The sequence below is a fragment of the Truncatella angustata genome (genome assembly GCF_020726525.1).
Source record: "Truncatella angustata strain MPI-SDFR-AT-0073 chromosome Unknown BKA67scaffold_6, whole genome shotgun sequence".
NCBI classification, from domain to species: Eukaryota; Fungi; Ascomycota; class Sordariomycetes; order Amphisphaeriales; family Sporocadaceae; genus Truncatella; species Truncatella angustata.
The window spans coordinates 1,196,942-1,219,195 of NW_025763386.1; the positions used below are offsets into that span (position 1 = coordinate 1,196,942).

Genomic DNA, 22,254 nt, shown 5'->3' on the forward strand with positions numbered 1-22,254 from the left:
ATTTATGAAACGCGATCCATACTCGCAGGCAGTGCCTGTGTACTAATCATGCGAGGCACTATGCGTGATTCTGATATGTTGAGTCGTATAAATTGTAATTCGGTTGGCGAAAGTAGTCATGCGTAACAAATTCTTTGTGACATCGAGACTCACTGTTTTCAACCTGCATGATCTCCTTAGATCAATTGGTTGTAAATCCAATGATGACTGTCCTTACATCCAAGGACCTAGGAACTCTGTGAAATTTACGCATAATTCATCGCTCACATACAATCAATTGCTAAATGTTCACTGATGATGATATCAATTCGATACATTCAGCAAACTGGGAGGAGGGTAACAGGCTCAGGCCTTGCTCAATGACTGGCGTTCTATGAGATGATATCGATGATATCGATGTTGAGGACCATTTGTATCCTCAGTATTTGTTCCAGCTTGATTAAGCCGAAATCAATGGAGCTATCTTATATTCTGATTGTAACGTTGTGTTGCTAGAAGTGAATTTACAACTGGTAATTAGTTGTTAGTGTCCACCCGAGTTCCTCGTTTTATCCATGTGCTGCTGCCTACACATTCATCAGGAAAGTAATAGATATGACCGTACAGTGAAAGACTCCTGACAGGTACGACTTGAGCATACCCAACAGGCGATTCTTCTTCTTTGCCGCCACCATCCCTTGATCGTGTCGATTGTGGAAGTCGCATAGTTAGTAAAGCTTTACAATCCTGCATTGCACCATCTAGAGCCACTTCGACCAGTGTACCGCCGTGATACCCCGGGCTTTCTTCTTAACCACACGATTATTTGTCTCCTTGAAACCCACAAAATGCCCCTTGCCCGTTTGTGAGTGAAATACCAGGAATGAATCTTGCTTCGGCCTCCATATTTGTGCGTTGATATTCGGTTCTAACCACAATTTCGTTTTGGAGTCCTTTTAGGTCTTGTATGCGGGGGTTATCAGAACCTTCTCACGCTGCAGGGCTCAACTTCAAGTCATCTTCAGGACAGTGTAGCAAAGCCAGGGCTCTGATGTTCCTCTGTAGTCTAGGATAGAAGCAGTTGGTGCAATTTGGAAGGACTCGAACGGCAAAGTATGAGGGTGTTCGGAAAGATTTCAATAGATTGCCCATCCGTTTCTCAAGGCATACTGAGTTTCGAGTTGCAGCTGACGTGAATTCACTGCTGGGATCGGCGAAGCTATGGTGCCATACAAGGCAACGAGAATCAAGTAATACAGACTGTGACCTGTGAAGTATCGATGACGCGGACAAATGAGCAAGACAGTGCTCCATTGAGAACGAGGAATCATGTTCCTCATGATATAGTATTGGAACATTGGTATCTATGGTAGGTGTCCAAAACTCCTAAACGATCATCTCAAGACCACGCAGCAAGGTTCGCATTCAAAATAATACATTGTTAAAAGCCGAGAAAAGATAACGCCTATGCTCCACGACGAAACTCACACAACGCCATCGAGCGTCTTGGCATGAGATGACATATAATCTGTTCTTTCTTTTTTTCTTCTTTTTTTTTTTTTTTTTTTTTTTACATATTTGCAGCCCCACGGAAGTGATCCATCGTGGCCGGAGGGTATTGCTGAACATCCGGCGCAGGGTAATTATACAAAGCAGCCGGAGCATCTGGAGCACTCCATGAAGGGTCAAGCATCTGCTGTAGGTTAAACCCGAAGCCATCGTCGGGGATTGGCATGGCTTGGAAATCTGCCATATAACTATTGGAATATGCATCAGGCCAGGTTTGTTGGGGTGGTGCTTGGTGGTGTGCAGCTTGATATAAGGCTTGGAAGCCTTGGTGCTGGCTGTTTGGTCCGGATATTTGTTCTGAGACTTGATACGGTGGCGGCGGAGGTTGCTGTGGATGCGAGTACGGAGATATTGGAGGCAGAGACAGCGAGTCTGCACGATTCGATGACATCGATGGTGGCTGCAGCGGTGGTAAGGTCGTCTGCTCAGGCTCGACTGCAGCATTATGCCGTCTATCTGTGGGTTGGGGTGGGGTGGAGTGGGTTCGATAGAGGGTTGACATCTTATTTTGCCAAGCCGAGGTAGAAGTAGGCGGATGCAGGAGTGCATGTGGTTGAGGATCTTGCTAAGGATCTATCAGTACGAGGTGGGAGTTCCAGTATTGAGAAAGTCTTACACCGTCGGTCATTGTTCCACTTTCGAACGAGATCCTGTTTGTGTTGGGGTCATCGAACCACTTCCTCAGACCTACTAACCAACTGGATGCAAGTGACCAAATCGTTTGTGCCTCCTCCAGGAGCATAGTAGTGCGTTCGTACATCCTCTTGCCTTCCATTCGAACCTCATCTGGGTGTCTGCGGGGATCCACTACAGCACTGTCAGCGGAACATGGTTGTGAAGCTGTGGCGTACTCACATTGTGGGAACTTGTGCATATAAGCAGCAAGAAGACCGCAACTATAAACACAGAAAGTCTGTAGACAGAATCAGTACATGCCAAGTGTAATCAAACATGATACTTACAGCCATTTGAGATCCGACTTTCTCTTCTGATGGTCGGTCATTGGCGTATTGAGCATCGACTTGCTCGTAAAGCATTCTTACGTTCTCTACAAGCTCCCCCCCCATTTTTCGGTACATGTGAACATTTTGGTCCCGAGGATTGCCCCGTATTGCATGGATCATTCTGACTTATCATTAGAGGCGAGATCATGTGTGTAGTGCAGTATGGCATGATTTGACACATACTCGTCCATGTACGCCTTTCTCAAAACAATGTTGCATAACCGAAGACCTGTAGTGCAACCTAGAAACGCCTGGAATAATCACAATAATCAGTACTCATGAGCATCGAGACTGGCAGAATATCTGGCTTACCAAGTCTTCGTTGTCTTGTCTATGCCCTTTGAGAGATTTAATGCCAAACCTGTGATCTCCAAACAGGTTGTCCTCAAACCGTCGTAATATTGTTGCCATTCTCGAGTATTCGCTGTTGTTGCTTCCAGGCTTTGAGCTCTTCTCTTTGGCCAAGGCCCGTCGAGCAATGATGCCCCAGAGGTGATGTGTTTGGATCAATGTGGCAAAGAGTGATCTAGGTCGAAGGGTCGTGAGCTGCGGGTTCTGAATAGCAGGTGGCGTTCCTTCAAGAGCAGCACGACTTGGTGGCACAATAGCATTCTTGAATTCTTCCTCGTCGCAGGGAAGGAGAGCAGTGATGTCACTGGGAGCAAGTGAAAATGGTTTGTACGGTCCGCTGTGTAGATTGTCCTGGCTATGTAACACCCACTGGACAAAGGTCAGTCTCGTCAGCACTCAATGGAGAGACCCTTAGGTGTCGAAATTGACAAAGCAACCATATAAGAAAGATGGCGCAATATGAATAGTAACTTACGAAGGTTCGTCTTGCGGACTCAGCGCGGATGATTTCGTCGGCAGAGGAACTCGGTGTGATCCGCTCATAGGTCTCCTCACGGTGAAGCCTCATGAGCGCAGCCATTCTGGTCGCAATTCCCATGTTGATCTATAGTGGCGGCTATAAGCTTCAGGGTCTCGTAGCAAATAAAGAAACTTACATAGCTCTCATTGGATTTGCCACATCCCTGTTGAGCGATGCTCAACAACAAGAATGCCTGACATCTTTCCAACGTCGGTTGCTGGTATAGTTCACCAAGTGCCAGTCTTTCAGCGTTCTTCATGAACCAGTTAACGGCCTTTTGGCTTTCGCCATAGTGCACTTGAATTTTCTTGTTGAACCTTGCTGAGATGCTAAGGAGACTTAGAAGTAAAAAGACGCTCATTGAACCTAGATTATGTTCAAGCTGTAGGGGAAACCTCTCCTTGGGTATGAAGCCCAGCTGAAAGTAGTGAGTGGTGAAGGCGACAACACCTTCCTTGATAACGTCTACGTCGGGAAGCAAGGACCACTCATTCCCCCATTTCGGGGGCACTACATTCGTGAGCGCATCTTGGACAACTGGCGAGGAAATCGATTCTCTCTTGATCTTCGAGCCTTCGCTTCTAGGTCGCCGGTCCGACCTTTGCCGGGGGTGGCGAAACTGCCGGTCTTCGTCGGGATCACCCCTAGACGGAAAAGAACTGCGAATGTGTCAGCATGTAAGCCTGCAGGCCTCGAAGTGATGAGTACCATTCCTCGGGAACACCTGCATCCAGACAAGGCTTGCATGGTGCTTGCTTGTCATGCAAACATTTACTTCGCATCCGCCGACATCTGTCGTGATCACAATCGTCAGTATAGAAGCAAAATAGGTAGTGTAACATTCTACGAGAGACGTACCTCCGACATGCTATCGGGGCTCGACGTTTGACAGGAGCGGCACCGCCGCCGGAGGTCGCACGACCGCCTTGACCTGACGCATGTATCTGTGGAGATGCAGGACTAGCAACACTGGGAGAGGTGTGCTCTGAGGCTTGCGACGTGTTCATCGTTGCGAAACGGGACAGGAGTCGCACGATAGGTCTTGGGTGTTTGTGTATAAGCGGCGGAGAATATGTAAGATTGCCGCAAGACTTGCCTGCCGCAAGGTTTCTGGCCGCTTGGGAGCCAATCAGTGTCGCGGCTCCCAGTTCCGAAGGTATGTTGCCGGCCGTAGAAAACTAATAATACTAATACACGATGCAGAACTTGAAACCACTCATATCTAGTGTTACCAGATATTGACGTTGCTGTAACTAACCTGTGCAGATATATTGCGTCACGAGACACGAGTTTTGCTGCCAATAAGTTGAGCGCGCAAGCAGCAAGAAATTGAGGTCCACTGGGCCTGGGCAGAGCTGGGCGGCGGGGAATTATATGGCAGAGGCAGAGGCAAGAGGCAGAGGCAGAGACACTGGTCTGACTGGATTCTAATTCTAGGCTGATTCGGCTGGAAGAGCAGGGGCCATTAGGGGCTCTCGGGCCGCCATGATTTCAACAGCAAAAGGACCTCAACCGCGAAACCTGCAGGAGAAGGTTATGTTAACTGTCATGATCGATTGTTAACCAAATACTATCACACCATTTCGACGTGTACAGAAGTGTCACGCATTGACGACGGTGGCTTTATCCTTATTCTTAGTTCTCGGATCCCGGAAAGCTCTAGGCCACTACACAGTACACTATCTTATGGTGCATATCAAGCATCAAAGACCCTAGCTAGCAGGGCCTATTGACGCAGTGCCTTCGCGAATGATTCATTGACCAAGTGCCATCTGAATGAAGTACTACGGTCTTGGCTCTCTCATCGACTCTGAATCAGTTCAGCGTCTGAAACTATCAAACATCCAGCCCCACGAAAAGACAATTCCAACACGTGCGAATCGTTGAAGATGCGCATGCATACTTCACTGTAAGCATTTCGCCTGGTACTGTAGCTTGCCAAACAATCCAAGCGCGAAGACCTGAAGAATTTGCAGGTGTCTCTAGTCCATAAATTCGTGGAGTTGCCTAGACGAAACCAATCACTAGATACTCGATATACTTCTGTTTCCTCGGAAGTGGTGCCGAACGCTGAGTGCTGTGATTTACCTGCTTTGAAACAAAACTGCCCAGATCGATGTAGATCTGGATGTTGCTACTGCTTGAGCATGCAATTTTGGACGCGAGCTTCCATGCTACCAGAATGCTGCGGGGAAAGTGGGCCTGAACATATGGTATCTATGGAGTAACTTGGAGAAGAGTTGAGCTCATCTTCTTGGCAACTAAAGGCATCTGGTTACGCAAATGCCTCGAGGACAATAGTTAACTCTCCTACAGTACATAGAGCAGCTAGTAAGCACAAAGATTAAGGTGTGCTGATCTTATAGCGGTTGTCGATCTATGCACCATGAAGCTCGAGCACATGGACTAAGTATTCTGGCATGCAAGGGTGCCAGGAGCGGAATCTCAGTGCGGAAAAAACCGCCAGTCGCACGTCTCTGTTATCTAGTATCATTCTCGACTCAGCAGACAACATATAGTGCTCAACAAGCAGGCAGTGCAGGAAACCCCTGAAAACTCGAGCCAAAGAGTGTTTCACTAATGACGAGTTTTGATCCCTCCGCAATGGGCTCTAATATCACTCCATGACTGGCTTCAGCTGCTTCAGTAATTTCAATCCCGCCTTTGAGACCGCACCTACCATACCTAAACCGCCTTTCCCCACGGCACCAATGACGGGATTTCCAGATTGCATGGCCATGAGTCAGTGATCACTCTCCACCATATCAGATAGAGTGGGACCATACACTACGATAGCAGCCCGCCAATTGATATTAGTAGCTCAAACATCTTATCTAGAGAGTATCCATTTGCTAAACATGCTGTCGATCGTAGCCGGTCTCGTGATTTTGTGAATCAGATGTCCCGGATGTCTTGTTCAAGAATGTTAGTGTGGGTTTTCCCGTGGCGAGTAAATCCGTCGATGGACTGGCACAAATCGGACGGAGGGACAGTCAGTCTATGTAAAGCCACAACATGACCGCCATATAAGGGACAATGGCTCATGCATAGATGGCGTGGCTGACGTCCACAGGGCACCAAAGGCTAGCCCTCATGCTATGTGCAGCATTGTCATTGGTCTTTAAGACGAGCCCGTAGTATTTCAAGGTTGCCGAACTAGTTGAAATGTTGGAACCTTAAAGCTTCGGGCACTATTCTGGCAGATAAACCCCATTGAATTCGAAACTTCTCCTTCTCGATTCAGGCCGTTCGGCAAGTTGTTGATGCCGATGACTAACGGGAGTATAGGAGGTTGCATCTTATCTGGTTGAGTCCTTTATGTGCCTGCCGCGATTCCTCAATCACGATTAACCCATATACACTCGGCCGAGACTCTAGATTACTAGCGGAGCACGCCGGTGAGCTGTGGAGAGTTGTGCCGGCGACGGCTATGACGAATTGTCTCGGTCCAATTGGATCGGATGTTGCTGACCAGAAGTACTTTATGTTTCCGTACACCGCAGACGCCTAAGTGAGAATCAGTATCAAGAGCTTCGTGACTTCGCCGCCTTTTTGGTTGGCGCGTACTTGTAGCACACGATGTTTTCTCTACCAGCAGCTCCCATACGCGGTCTCGTTGGGGCTGCTCTTTTTGCCTCTGTCCTGGTCTTATTATATACTCGACTATTTCGCAAGAAGCCGCCGTACCCATTACCACCGGGACCACCGAGGAAGTTCTTAGTTGGAAACCTCGGCCAGCTAAGCGTTGATCACCCTGAAGAAGACTATATTCGATGGGGTAAGGAGTATAGTAAGCCAGGATACTCTACCTGTTCGTCAACACCATTTATTAACACGTACCGCAGAATCCGATGTGGTGTACACCAATGTGCTGGGCCAACACATGATTAGCCTCAACAGTGTCAAGGCTGCGACGGATCTGCTTGACCGCCGTGGAGCCAATTATTGCGACCGACCTAGATTTACCCTTTTCGAAGTGTACGCATCCATCTACCCTCTGCCAGATTTTCATCTTGTCTAACTTCATGAAGTATGGGGTGGGGTCTTACCTTGACGTTTCTGAGATGGGGACCGCGATTCAAGCTGCATCGTCGTCTGTTTCAAAACACCTTCACCCAGTCCAACGTCAAGATTTTCAGGCCAATACAGCTGCATGAGTGCAGAAAAGCTGTGCGGTCATTGATAAGAGATCCAGCAGACTGGGAAAAGATTACCCTTCTCTTGACAACTAGCATCATCTTTCGCATTGCTTTTGGCCAAGAAATCACTGACAAGGATTCTCCATATTGTGCAATGTCAGAGGCTGCCAACGAAGCTACCACCAATGGGGGCATCGCAGGTGCAACGCTCGTCGATATCTTCCCACTGGCACGTTTCATTCCTAGTTGGTTAAATCCGTCGGCGCCACTACGACATGCGAGGGCTAGCCGTACAGCTATCCAGAGAATACACAATGAACCCTGGGAAGCCAACATGAAAGATATTGAAGCCGGCAACGCAGCGCCTTCGTTTATGCAGACCCAGTGGGAGAAATACAAAGAGAACGAGAAAGCAGGAAGGGCCCAGGAAATGACTATTGCAGATATCAAGGGAGCTACTGGCGCTGCTTTCATTGCCGGCGGTAACAGCACATGGGGTACCATCCTTGCCAATATGCTGTTCTTGACCAAGTACCCAGAGATCCAAAAGAAGGTGCACGCAGAGCTCGATGCACTACTAGCAGCTGATGGGAACAGTCGTCTGCCAGACTTCGAAGACCGAGACCAGCTCAGGTGCCTTGACAACTTTATGATGGAGACGATGCGTTGCCTGCCCCTCAACCCGCTGGTCATTCCACACAAAAGTCTCAAGGATGATATTTATGAGGGCATGTTCATCCCAGCAGGCACAACAGTATTCGCAAATGCCACCGCAATAACAACAAATCCAGACACTTATGCGGAACCGCTCAAATTTGACCCAGAGCGATACGATAGGGGAGAGCCGTACCCGAGCGGCAACTTTGGCTTCGGCCGTCGCAAGTGCCCTGGTAACTGGCTTGCGCTTGCAAGCGTGTACATGTTCCTTGCCACATTCCTGGCGACTTTCGAGCTGGAGCAGGTAATTGGAGAGGATGGCAAACCGATCGTCCCTAAGCCTGGCGTGTCGATTGGTCTTGGAGGGTATGTCGCACCCACAAACGAGGCTGTGAGCACCTGCTAATCTCTGACAGACATCCTGCATCATTCAAGTGTAAATTGAAATTAAGAAATCCGGAGATGGCGAAACTGATCGCGCAGGAGCCTTGAGATCAGAGTCAAGAAATAAGCACTTAATAGAATAACGTCATCCTTTCCCGGATGATGCCGACATGGCTCGTCGTACTGAGGGATCTATTCGACATCTTTCGTCACAAATGCAAGTGCGGGCGGTCGATGCACATATTTATGCAGGAAAGGAGCACATCATAGCTAAATGGGCGCTTAGGGATTGGTCCCGGAATAGTCACACGCATTTCCGATGCAGCATATCGCATCAACAGGGAAGTTATTCTCCGATAACAAATTGATCGACAGGGGTATAATCGCACAGAAAAAGACTACCACGATAAAAAGCCTATCATTATATACGCAGGCAATTGATCTCTGAACGATGAACTGAACAACAAGAGTAAACCTGAACAGATAACCAACGAAAATCTAGAAAGAGCCTTGATGGACCAGAGTGTATTCCCAATTGGACCTTCGCATCCCTGAACAGAGGGAGGATACGACGAGTTTTCGCTTTTAGTGGCCTATCATACTAACAATTTATGCCCTTATGTGGCACAAACTGACCACTGGCCACTGATCTGGGGAGCCATGTCAGACGACCTCTTTCGTTATCTTTCTCGTCAGCTGACAATAGAGTTCCTCGACGAGAGCCATAAGCTGGGTCCAGGCATCGACGAGCGCACACGAAAATGTTTTCGTATATGAAAGCAAAGTGCTTCTCCAACTGTTGCGAAGCTCCCTTTCCATCCATGAAATACAATCCAAGAAACTGAGCCAAAAACAGCCTATATCAAATACGATCCATATTATGCTAATACGTATGAGATTATCAATAAGACTATGCTTTGTTGGGGGTTGATACTGCCACCGCGATCTCCATGATTTAAGTGACGCAGATTTTCGAGTATCATGTGCTCATCAACACTTTACGAAGCTGCTCTACATTTTTTCAGAATACAAAGAAGGACTTACTGATTGACGTATACCGTTTCCATTAAAACCTGGCCCTCCAAGCATTATCATCCTGCCTCAAGCATGGTATCAATAATCCCCGAAGTAATGCGAGAACGGCAATACAGTTTTTAAGCGCCTAGACCTGAGACGATTTTGAGCATTGGCAGAACACGTCGTCGCAAAATCTTCTGGGTGCGCGAGTCTTCTTCGTGTAGACAACTTTGGGCACAAGCGGCGTGGGTTCGGCCAGCCGGTGGCGTTCAGATCGATTGTGCACAATGTCGCTGCTCCAGAGGACAAACAGTCCGCGTGCGGCGGCGAATAACAAATTTCGTACCATCATCAATGGGGAAAGCAGGGGGAGGGGGCATAGATATATTTGTAATTCAAATCGCCAAGCTACTAGGATGCCATGCGGATGCTTCTTACTCTACTGCAAACGTGGATTTGTGCAAAGAGCAAAGAGCTTCGGGGCGGATGAGGTGCTCGATTACACTCCAGACGACCTGGTCGAAAAGCTCCAGGTCTTTGACCTCGTCGTAGACTCGCGGAAGTTTGCTATGGAAGCCGTCTCGAACAAGCACGAGGACCTCGCTCATCTCGTAAAATGGATGGAAGCTGGGAAAATCAAGGCCGTGTTGGATGAAGCTTTATGGATTCGAGGACGCGACCAAAGCTTAAGGGAAGCTGAGGGCTCTCCAGTAAGGTTGTTGGCACTTAAAGTCTTTCACCATATATGTGTACATTTATTTGCAGTCATTATCGAGGGATTGATATTATTTGTTACGATTGCCTTCACATTGTGATTTATCGGAAAGACGTAGAACAGCAAACACCCTGCTTGGTCCTGAGATCGCCAATCCCTCATGGATAAAAGTTTGCGCCCAAACTATGTACTGCAGTGAGAATGTTCCTACTTACATTTCCCTGAACCCGTCTTCCCATCCTTATGCCTTCAACACATCCTGCAACTTCTTACCCACGAGCCGTTCAAAAACGTCGAGGTATCGCTTGGATGTAGCGGTCATGATCTCCTCTGGCACCGAGACGTTCTCCTTCGCTTTGAGACCATTCTCAGTCAAATAGTTTCTCAAGAATTGCTTGCTATGATAGACAATTAGCTCCGCCCGGAAAGAGATTGTATCAGAACACTTACTCGAAGCTCTCCTGGTCTCGGCCTGGCTCGTACTTATCCTTGGGCCAGTATCTAGAGCTGTCAGGAGTAAGACACTCATCCGCGAGGATGATCTCGCCGGTCTCATTGTCCAGAGCAAATTCAAACTTGGTGTCGGCGAGTATAATGCCGCGTTCCGCAGCGTATTCCTGACCAGCTTTGAAGATCTGCACCGCCAGTTCCGCGATGCGGTCGGCAATCTGTTCGCCTTTGCCGCCAGGGTACTCCTTTGCAAGGTACTCCTTTGCTTGCTGGGGAGAAATGTTCTCGTCGTGATGTCCTAGTGGGGCCTTGGTGCTGGGTGTCTGTTCAAATAAATCTGTTAGCTATTTACATAACAAGTCGTTATTGTAGGGGTAGCCGAGCTTGTGTGTGGCACATATCATGGCCCCTAATCTCTGATTTGGTACCCCACGAACAGCATCCTTTTCCGGGGAGGCCAAAGGGCAGAGCCTGTACTTCACTTCAGGTTCAACACTTACGTAGATGGGACCACCCGGAATGGCGTCACACTCGCGCAGCCCCTCGGGAAGCTTGATGCCGTGAACAGTTCCGTTCCTCTTGTATTCCTTGTAGGCGGAACCAGTAACGTAACCACGAACGATGGCCTCAATCTGAATCACCTCAAGCTTGCGCACTTGCATGGAACGATCCTTGACTTGGGCGGCCTCCTCGGGTGTTAGAGCTGATGGCGCATCTGTGGTCAAGAAGTGCGTCTTCAGGCCGGGAACCCTCTCAGTCAGGACACTGAACCAGTGCTTAGAGATATGTGCTAATCGCCGAATCGATTAGTTTTGTGGCCTAATCGAGGTCATGTGTCGAATTTACGATGGCATGATAATACGCATATATTTGCATACGCCAAGATGAAATATGAAGAAGAACAGATGTGATCACTTACTGAGGATAGCTCCCTTCAGGGGCACTGCGTTGTTCATGATGACATCGTAGGCAGAGATGCGGTCGGTAGTAACGAACAGCAGCGTCTTCTCGTCAACGTCGCTAACCATCGCCAAAGAGTCAGAACCTGACTCTGACATTGGGGAATAGCCCATCTGGCCGTGTGATTGGTACTTACTATAAATTGCGCACCTTGCCCTCAGCACGCTTCTTCAGAGACGTGATATTCACGTTTGTCAAACCCTTTTGTGAAGCCATCTTTCCCTTGATGAAGTGTCTGGCAGGGTTTGAGAGAGTATTGGACACAAGTACAGTATTTATGATTCCGTGGTACGGAGGTTTGTAAGTGACCTGCCAAAATATGAGTCTTTTGAGAGTGGTGGTGGTTCGATCAACCAATCAACTCCCCGCTTGAGGCCGAAAAGTTTGCTAAAGCTTCCCAGAGCTAATCGGAGCACATCGGCATCGCCAATTCTGCTAATGAGCAATATGTCCTACTCAAATGCACGCTCTATTTAACAGGAATTTAACTTCGATGAGGAGATCATTCCCAAGACGAAAGCGTAATCTCGTTTTTGAAAAGGCTCTCATTCTTGTGAGTTTACTAAAGTGCAAGTGTGAAGCAAAGTCGTCCGACGCAGCTCGTGGAAGACTTAATCAACATGCAAAGCAATATGTTCTATAAAACTAGTATCTCATTGTCAGCCAGGAACCAGCCTTGCATAACGGATCTTCCTCATATATGTTGCACTCACGATGTATAGTAATAAATGCGTCACAGCAACTCCATATGCTGGCAATCGTGCGACTGCCTCACGAGGCAGTGCCCCGCCCTTTATCTCATGGCTGAGAGATAGATTAAGATATAGTATTGCCGCGCCATGCTAATGACTCTTTATGACAAGTAGGTCTCCAGGTATACGTTCAGCTGGCATACCGGGATAATAGTCATCTATTTACGGAACATGTTACGAAAGGTAAAAAAAAAAAAAAAAAAAAACCGATGAACTGCCGAGGAGGACATAGGTCTGGTTACTGCTTCATTTTAAAGGTAGAGCTAACCAAGCTGCTGGTTCATGGAAATTCGATCAGAGTAAAATACATAAGTGTTGGATAGTATTGAGAAAGCAGCGGCGCGACATGTGCCACGAGTATATCATGATGTTAGTTGTATACATTGATCCACAGGACCACAGCAGTTATGTAGTTTGGAAAGGTAGGCCTCGAATCTGGGAGGCTCTACGGCAAGTGAAAGAAGAAAAAGAAAAACCATCCCGAAGTCGCACGACGTGGCAAAGCAATTTGGAAATGCCAACCCACCCTATCGTCCTGCAGCTATGAATCCAAGTTAGGCTCCAAAAATAAAAATGAAAAATAAAAAAAAGCATGCGATGTGAGCAATGTTTGTGAACTGTCGAAACTGACCAACCCTGCGGTGGAAAGGATCCAACATCCAGGAACAACTTCGAAACACAATAATCACAATCACTATGGAAGATCTCCATACCTTCCATTGCCGGGGCCTGCAAGCTCGGCTACAGGCAGCATGTACGGAGGCACTGGTCTCCAGTAGCAAACCAGATCCGTTTGAAAGCCGTCGTGCATTGTATCAGCAGGGCCTCGATAGATTCTGGGGCATTGTGGAGGCCATCCATGCCTGCCGTTGTATCGTCCCAAGCCACGAAAATCAATCGAAGCGGCTCGTGCAATACACGACAGCAAGCCGGTCTCATGGGCAAGTGCAGTAGCGCCACGAACTTTTAGCAACAGTTTGGATTAACACGCGATCGTGGATAGAGTTCAAGAAATGTCGCGTTTTGCATACCATCAGCGGATACCTCACGGGAACTTCTTGATGGTCATAAGCGAGTCGCATTGCGGAAGAGACGTATGATCGGAAAATCCAGCCTGCATCTGAAAGGTGATCAGACGGCAAAGCAAACATCAGGCTTTGTGTATCCTGGTTTGCATGGCCAAGGGAGGAGGAAGAAGAAGTAAAGGGAAACAATGATGCATCCGGGGATCAGGCGACAAGGTGCTGTGGTCAGAATCATGCAGTGAGCGAACGGTCGGCGGCACAGCGCAGGTTTATTGCGATGATCTGAGAGGGTACTGATGGTTTCAGGCCAAGTAGCACTACGAGCCGTAGGTGCTCCACTAGCGGTGCGCCTTGGACTCAAGCTTTCCTCTCGGAAGTCGCTCGCATTTCGAGATATGCGAGCGATTAGGTGGATAGCTAAACCAATTTCCCGGTATGGCAGTGCAAACTGTCGACTCCAGTCTCGATGTTTTGCTAAGGAGCTACGGATCCATAGTCGATGGAGATAGATGGCGAACTTGGAAGGTATTCATGGTCTGTACCCATATGGAGACCCTTTGAAACCAGTGGGTATGTAGTCGATGGGAGATCTCCTCAGCGGGGTATTACGACCTGATGATACGAACCCAAACAGCGGCAGGAGAGGAACATTCGTGATTCGAGATGCAGCCCGTGTTGAGCGATATCCCTGTCGGGGTCACGGCCTGCCCCGAGGCTCGGATCAGGAAGAGATCCGCGTTGGATGTTGCGGCTGACAACTGCACAAGATGCATCTGGATCTCCTCTGAATAGTAAATATGTATCTAGACCCATCTGGACTCGAAACCACTCTAAAGACAGTCAGCTAGTGAGTAACAATAGTCCTCGGAGGGATGACCAAATGCATCGCTAATGGCGAGATGCTAATTTGGTTAATTCAAGTTTTTCTATACACGCAACTCGGCAGAGTCGCGTTGCACTGATACACAGTGTCATCAATAAAAATAAAATAAAAAGCATGGGGCGTATCGGTTACGACATAAAAAGACGAACTAGGGTATGGGGATACGATGATTGCCAAAATCTTGGAAGACCCTCGGCGCCGCGTACCATGACGAAGACGGCAGACAGAGCGGATACCGCACACTAGTTTGGCTTTGCCATGATGTTGCGCAGATGCAATTGAGATTTGACGCAGATACATGGAAAGGGTATTGTGCCGTTTGCTGTTGTTGTTGACGTGATTTTATTATTAGTGTTTACCAAGGAGGTTGATGCTCAGTATGCAGCTGACAGTGTTGTCAAGGTGGGTTCGTTTGACGAGATGAATGGTGTCAAGAAACCGCTCTGAGTCGTTCTCATTCTACTAAGCAGGTGCATGCGCATGACAGGGCATGGAGGCGAGATGTCTTCCGATTGATCCCATTGCTGCAGAACCACACGAACGGCCAAGTCATTAGCCCACTCACTGTGCGCTGTTGGTGATGGAACGAAAGAGTCGGCAACCACTCAGCTCAGCTTGCGGCACACCATCATCAGCTGCACCACAATACCCTGACCCTGACATGCATATTCTGTTAAGCCTTCCCTTATCCACGTTTTGCCTGTTGAGGGAGCTCAGCCAGTAGCGATTGACGGGGGCCCTGGCGATTTCTCATGGCACTACGCACGATTCGGTGTTCTGTAGAGGTACTTCTCCCTCGTAGCGCTGTACCTGGCGCGTTGGGGGGCCAAGGGGGCGTTGTCATCCATGTCATTCATCGACGCCCAGGCCTATCACTGGAGGGAGCTTCTCCGCAAAAGCCATGGAACTGTGCAGCTTTCCGATCTGAAAGTCTACCCAAAGTCCCTAACCTAATGCACACCTAGAGTCGTGTTTCCCTCCACCTCCAGTCCTTCCTCATCGTCATTCCCCTTCTCCTTCTCGCAAAGCTGCCCCAATGCAAGGCATGATCCTGTCGTGAACTGCCAAGGGTGGACAATCGAGAGCACTCGCGGACCGTTTTGATTCATCACTTATCCGTTGGCTGTCAGGTTGTGTTTGTGCTTGTCCTCGTGCCTCGCTGCCTCTACCTTTACCTTTCCCTTTACCTCTACCTCGACCTTATAACCTTTTTTCCTACTGGGTCTCAGGCTATTTCCGGGCACTCTATTTTTCCAGTAAGCGCCGCCAACCGTCGGATGTGGATCGAAGTTCTACAACAGTGGTCTTGGTGAGACAGACAAACGACGCCCAAAACACAACAGAGCAAAACATCGCAGACTACAGGCCCCGTCCAGCTGCCGTTGCTTTCGGCACCGGGCATCAACCTGCCTTCCACCCTATCACGGACGAAAACTTAACTCCGACGACAGCAACTCAAAATCGACCGGACGAGCCCTTCTACATTGCTCCATTGCTCGACTGGACCTCGAGGTCCACTTACCGTCAAGCTGGATTCGTAAGTCAATGACGGTTCCTTAATGACCCATATCGTTATCCTCTCCCTTGAGAGCCTAGGCATGGGTACCAGCCAAAATCCATGGCCAGGGCTGAGCGAGCATAAACATGAGCATGTTCTCGACCCTTGCTCTTACCTCCAGCATGCTCGCTTGGCTGATTTGTACCACTGCCGTCCCAACATTTCGTCCTTGATCATGTTGAACTAGGACTGCGTAACTGCGCCATTACCCTCGCTGACATGCACATCTCCAGCTTCATCCACGTGCCGGCCTGGACGCAGCACCAGAGCCCAAGCCCAAAGCCACGAGGCACTCTAAGCCATTTTCGATCTCTGTCGACCTTTTCACAGTCCTCCGTCTCTTCAAACAACAGAGCGAACATGCCTACTAGGCCGCCTTCGGTGTCCAACTTGGAAGAAATGGCCTCACCTAGAAACTCAGCCTCCTTGGACATTCTACAACCCAGAAGGATGCCATCAAACCAATCAATTGCAGAAGACCAAGATTTCAACACCACCTCGGATCCAAGAAGGAGCCCAAGCAATGGCAGCGCGACCCCTTCACATCACCCTGACCTTGACAACGAAGTTGCCACCCTGAGCACGAAACTCATAAACGCAATCAACCATCAGACGACTCTTGACGACACGCTCTCGTCGACGCGGCAGGAACTGGAAGAGGAAAGAAACAAGATACGCGAGCTCGAGGAAACAGTAGCCCGTCAACAAGAACAGCTATCAGGGGATGTCTGGGTAAGGCGTTCGACTGTCGAGAGCGAGAAGAGGCAGTTTCTCGTACGCATTGCTGAGGAAAAGAAGGCCAAGCTTGAAATCCTACAGGAGAAGAAGGAGATGGAGAAGGAGCTGGAGAATCTGACTACCGCCCTGTTTGAGGAAGCCAACAACATGGTCATTTCTGCCAAGGAAGAAGCGCAAAGAGAGCACGACGCGATTCAACGCAAGAACGACCTTCTGAAAGCCCAGTTAGCCGACACGGAGAGCTTGCTACGATCTCAACAAGAGCAACTCATCGAACTTAAGTCTGTCATGGAACAGATGACGTCCGATCGCGATGACCGTAGCGGGACGACGCCTTCGTCTCCTGACTTCAGCAAATTCGACTCGAGAGATGACGAGCATGCGAGCGATATGGCCTCGCAATCGGCTATTACAGAGCCGTTCTCGCCCACTTATCCTACGAGCCTGACACACCTGCTTCAACCAGTCTTACGAACAGACTTATTAGCCTACGACGACTTCCTGGCCCTTGTCCAGACATCGAAGCGAGCTCCGAGCCGCGTCTCTAGTGGATCGTACAGCGGACTTAATCCGCTCTTGAATTTCACAGGCGCCGGCTCTACGCCCTCTAACGCGTCCACTACATCTCTCTCAACAGCTGGAACACCCTCCAACAACTCCTCGCCGCAAACACCGAATACGCCCGCGTCAGCCTTGAGTAGCTCCTCTGCTGCTGCTGCGCCACTGCCACCCCTAAAGGAGACAAAGTTCTTCAAAAGGGCCCTTGCTGAGGACATAGAGCCGACGTTGCGCCTCGATATCGCACCAGGTCTATCCTGGCTTGCGCGCCGATCCGTGCTCACTGCCATGACTGAAGGGAACATGGTGGTGGAGCCGGTACCCACGAACAGCAGTTTTGCGCACATTACCAAGCCTCAGTTCTACCCGTGCTCGTTATGTGGTGAGAGTCGTAGGGATACTCCTCACCTCCGCATGCACCGTTTCAAGACGAGCGAGTCTGAATCTGCACAGCGTTATCCTCTCTGCAAGTATTGCTTGACCCGTCTCCGATCTACTTGCGACTTCCTGGGCTTTCTGCGTATTGTCAAGGATGGTCACTGGCGAGCCGACGATGCCGATGCGGAGCGTGCAGCCTGGGAAGAAAGCGTCCGACTGAGGGAGCAGATGTTCTGGAGTCGCATAGGAGGCGGTGTTATTCCGGCTGCCCAAGCACACGCAATGCATGCCGGCAGTATCGGCGAGAAGAGTCCGCGCGTCAGCCATGAAATACAAACCAAAGCGACGACGCATGTTCTCACGCCAGAGACGTCCTCGGACGTCACGGAGAAGACTACCACGCCGCCAGTCGTTGACCAGAATGCGCACACCCCGCCGCCACAGGAACATGATGTCGTTTCCACTGCTCAGCCAGCAACACAAGGCCTTGACCACGACGAAAAGCCACAAGTCACCGAGGTAGAAGCGAACCCAAGAAATTCGACCCAATCTCTTTCAGTCGATCAACCTGAGTCCGAGATAGATGGCATCAAGCGGCTTTCTATTACGATTCCGGGATCATTCGACGCAATCTAATAGTTTGCGATTCCTTCCTGTCCCTTACTCGATACCCACATTTATCCTTACGAACTTTATTAGACGAAACTTGCCGCAAATACATTATTATTGTCCACTTAGAAATTCCTGTACATTATTAATTACTAGACTACAATCAAGTGGCCATGACAGCTACAGTTTGGAGCATTGGCGATGGCGTTCGGGGTTAGCAGGCTTTTAAGAAACAAGGCCTGGCTTGATTTGATTTGATTTGGAATTCTTCTGTTGAGGGTTTGGGAGCCGGTTAGTCAAAAAAAGACGGGTCAACCGTGTCATTCCAGTTGGGCATATGGGAAACGCAGGACATGGACCCAAGGCATTCAGGGGAGAGACGGGTCCCAATCACGATCAGTAACACAGGTGGTCAATCTGGTCTTTCCAGTAATTCGTGAAATCAATTTTGTGATTCAAATCACTACCGATCGTGTACTTTTCCGCATGTGAAAATATGCAATCTATACCGTACGCAAGTTTATGATTTTCTTTCCCCCATGCGCCTTACTCTACGAGCTTCCATGATACCACCAACCCGAAAGATATCATTGCTCATACTTCACTACACCAAGTACGGAAGATTGACAATACCGAGAACATTTGTCAGGGCCGGGGAGCGGGGGAGGGACGTGGTCAAAGGAGAAAGATAGGAGGATAATATGGGTTAACATGGGCGAAACATGGTCAGATCAGTAATGTCCGAGTTCATGTTACACGGAGAATTTTTGTGTCGACAGTTTGCCTAAAACATCTGCAACAACATGTTTGCCAACAACTAGACAGATTTGCGCCTAGATCAGGGGGGCAATCAAGGAAGCAGCTTTCTTTGTCACGTGCGCCGACTTCATCTCGAATATGGTTTATTGGTTGTGACTTGATATCTATGTACTGATACACATACGAACTATGAACATTACCAGATATCTAGACCCCAACCGAGGTATTGCTGGCCGTGAGCATCTGCTCACTGACGCGCTTGACCAGCGCCGCGAAGATGGGCGCGGATACGCTCGTGCCGCCCTGGGTGCCCAGCCTCCCCCAGAGGTCGATGGCGACGTTGTTGCCATTGGCGGCCACGTCGGGGGTGCCGCAGTTGTAGATACCGGTCGTATTCAGATAGTCCCCGTTGCACTGACGCTACTGATACAGCGCGGGGATATCCGACTTCTGCTGACTCTTAGGAAATAATTAGAGATCATGTTGGTTGGCTTGTAGACACCGCACTGCAATTCTATATTGTATCCACACATGCCCGGGTAGGTTGGATTTAGAGCATCAAATTGATAGTGTCTGGAGACAAGTGGGTGTGATGGCAGCAGCGTAGGTAGATACTGCATCGGCATCGAGGAGTGAGATCGTGTTCTCGTCGAGTGTCTGGAACGGGCGAATTCTACGCCGGCTGAGTTTGGTGACATCCTGGGACCGCCGACGACAAGCCTCTACTTATCTCTATGCTGCATGCTGTACAAGAGCCAGAATATCACCAGCTACTAAGAACAAGTATCCAACCCCTAGTTCCCGCCTATCGCTAATAAATATCTAGTTTTCGTTGAGATTTTGGTGGGTCAAACGCGCCGTTTGCGCTTGTTTGAAAAGCATTATAGGTTCCTATGGGCTACTCACATGGTTGAAGCTGTAGTAATGGGACTTGATCAACCCTTATTATTTCCACGCGCCTAATGAATAAGCCGTCAAGTTTTATGGTATGAAAAAAATTCCTAGTTGTCATTTATTTACATTTCTGTAGTGTAATAGGGTTCATGTACCTTCAAGGAGCTGGCAATTGCGCTTGGCACTGCATCAACCCCTTCCGTTGCAGCCTCCTCAACTTTGGTATACATTTTCAGCTACCTAAGTGAGCTCTTCGCACCAATGGTATGAGAGGCGAGTGAAAAATCTGAAGCAGAGTGTTCTCGCCACATCTGTCTTGTTCTTGGCGATTCTGCGTTGGCAAAAGGCTTTCTGCAGACACGTGTCAGCAACCTTCCTGTTATTATCAATGGCGCGACTAGGGAAGGTGCCCCTTTTCGTTAAACACCAAGCCTTGATGTTCTGCGCAGATGATTATCACTGGCCTCGCCAAATCTGCAACAATTTGAGAAAACAGGTGCCTGAACAAAGGGTGCAAATACAACACGTTCGTCGTCTAATTCGGTGAAACCCTCAGCACCGTACTTCCCAACCACTTCAAAGCCTAGTGGGTGTATTACGTCTTGCGTCTCTTGCGAATAGGCTGGATCGTGCGTGAACGATCTTACTTTTACGCCATCGGCGTTTCCAATACTTGAAAGAGTGTTGATGATATCGTGCATTGTTAATGCGATCGCATGATCAGTCAGAGCCCCATTTATAACACTTGTCTCGAGCTCCGGTTCTTCTCCCGGCTTTTCCTTGTTTTGATGCCTCGATTAGTCAGGGGGGGTTTCTGTTCATGTCACCAAGTCCAAAGCGGACGATCTTGGTGGCCTTTTCATAGTATTATCGGTGCAGAAGAGTAATTTACGAAGTTCATTGCTAAACGTCTCATATGCCGCGCTGTTATCCCATCGTTTCTTAGCAGCTTCAAACAGGCTGGGAGCGTTTGCGATTGGGCCTTCGTGATTACCAACAACGTTATTTTCTCAGTCGACGAGGTAAGTGCAGTTGTATGTCTCGGAAGGCCCATCAGGAGCAGTTCGTACAAGCCTCCAATAAATTTGGAATTTGACACATGGTCTCTTAGATAAAACCAGGAATTTTGGGTCAAGCTGTGCGGGTGACACAGTTGGGGGGGGGGGGCATAGTCAATGTATACGTACTAGATTGGTTTTTGAATACCAAAGATGGGGTTCTAGATGCGAGATAACTCCCGTCAAATCGATGAACTGTGGAATACTCCAAAACAACAAATTGCGAGAGTTGCTGCTCAATGTCCACGAAATACTTTTTCTTCCACAAGCGAACCCCCAAGTCATACAAATCAGCCGCGCGCTGTGTGCCAGCTCTCCATAGCGTACACCCATACTGAATCGTAGGAGCGTATGCTCAACCTCGTCCTCTTGTGCGTTCTGTGTCATTCTTGGGCGAAGAGTGAGTTGCGAGCACGGAATACGATGTATACATAAGTAGGCAACCGTGAGGCTCGTCGCCCATGATCTTGATATCGCATACATGATTACTGGTGGATCATATCGGGGGCAACGGGGGCCGGCACCCCGGTAGGCATATTTACATCACAGCCGGTCGGGCCGTCCGGGAACAACGGAAGGGCTGCTGCCAAGACAGAAGGTGTCGCAATTGGAATCTGCTACGTCTTTTACAGCTGGTGTGAGGTACCGAAGCTTGGCACTAGTTTATTTCAAGATGAGAGTTGAATTAATTTAGTAGGCTATGTAGTACGTAGCATGTTACTACTACACATTGTAGTTACCGTTAAATATAGCCTATCTAGTTATCAAGAAGTCGTGTGGGTGAGAGTTCTTGACAACACACCCAACGAACCTCGACGTCAAAGACATGCAGTGATATCGGGAATTGGATCACTGTCTATCGATAGCATGTTATGTCAAGCATCGATATGGGGATTCAATTCTCGAGAGATACCACATATCGATGCTGTTCTCTTAGTCGTAGTAGATGACAATGTCTTCGAGCAGCACCTTGATCATATCCACGATGTAGGGTGGCGTCGAGGTTGTGAACGTGTACCCTCTACCGGTGTATCTCAACACTCTGATCAAGCAATCCAAGCCAGCCAGATAAACGCCAGGCAATGCAAAAGTCATCACAAAAGACGCGTACATGAGGATGTTGATGCTCGTGGAACCCAAGAACAGGTCGCGCGAGGGAGCACCTCTTCAGTTCGCTGGCAACTTTTAATATACCTGTCATATCATTCAACAGTTACCAACTTGATCTAGCTCCGGAAAGTGGTTTTATAGGTCGCTGGCAGTGAATAGCTTAAAGCTGGGGGACGCTGAACGTATT

At 48.7% G+C, this 22,254-nt stretch overlaps 5 protein-coding genes across 5 annotated transcripts; 2 read left to right on the forward strand and 3 right to left on the reverse strand.

Moving 5' to 3' along the window:
- Positions 1–1,549: 1,549 nt before the first annotated feature.
- BKA67DRAFT_537674 (uncharacterized protein) lies at positions 1,550–4,430 on the reverse strand (the record flags this gene model as incomplete). Its single annotated transcript, XM_046100362.1, has 9 exons — positions 1,550–2,113; positions 2,165–2,355; positions 2,404–2,461; positions 2,511–2,673; positions 2,736–2,803; positions 2,865–3,272; positions 3,379–3,507; positions 3,560–4,082; positions 4,282–4,430. 9 exons carry the CDS (start codon positions 4,428–4,430, stop codon positions 1,550–1,552), a joined length of 2,253 nt encoding a protein of 750 aa, XP_045956100.1.
- A 2,432-nt stretch (positions 4,431–6,862) lies between these two features.
- Positions 6,863–8,958, forward strand: BKA67DRAFT_339001 (cytochrome p450 monooxygenase). The gene is made up of 4 exons (XM_046096288.1): positions 6,863–7,213; positions 7,269–7,401; positions 7,455–8,585; positions 8,636–8,958. The coding sequence occupies exons 1-4, from the start codon at positions 7,003–7,005 to the stop codon at positions 8,709–8,711; spliced, it is 1,551 nt and encodes a 516-aa protein (XP_045956101.1). The 5' UTR covers positions 6,863–7,002; the 3' UTR covers positions 8,712–8,958.
- A 1,420-nt stretch (positions 8,959–10,378) lies between these two features.
- On the reverse strand, positions 10,379–12,081 carry BKA67DRAFT_572006 (phosphoribosylaminoimidazole-succinocarboxamide synthase-like protein). The gene is made up of 5 exons (XM_046103266.1): positions 11,882–12,081; positions 11,705–11,805; positions 11,286–11,575; positions 10,786–11,108; positions 10,379–10,733 (listed from the first exon to the last, which is right to left on the reverse strand). Exons 1-5 carry the CDS (start codon positions 11,959–11,961, stop codon positions 10,577–10,579), a joined length of 951 nt encoding a protein of 316 aa, XP_045956102.1. The 5' UTR covers positions 11,962–12,081; the 3' UTR covers positions 10,379–10,576.
- A 4,101-nt stretch (positions 12,082–16,182) lies between these two features.
- BKA67DRAFT_537677 (uncharacterized protein) lies at positions 16,183–18,273 on the forward strand (the record flags this gene model as incomplete). The annotated part of the gene is made up of 1 exon (XM_046100363.1): positions 16,183–18,273. One exon carries the CDS (start codon positions 16,183–16,185, stop codon positions 18,271–18,273), a length of 2,091 nt encoding a protein of 696 aa, XP_045956103.1.
- Positions 18,274–19,212: 939 nt separating this feature from the next.
- BKA67DRAFT_537678 (uncharacterized protein) lies at positions 19,213–19,703 on the reverse strand (the record flags this gene model as incomplete). Its single annotated transcript, XM_046100364.1, has 2 exons — positions 19,213–19,419; positions 19,464–19,703. The coding sequence occupies 2 exons, from the start codon at positions 19,701–19,703 to the stop codon at positions 19,213–19,215; spliced, it is 447 nt and encodes a 148-aa protein (XP_045956104.1).
- Positions 19,704–22,254: the final 2,551 nt, after the last annotated feature.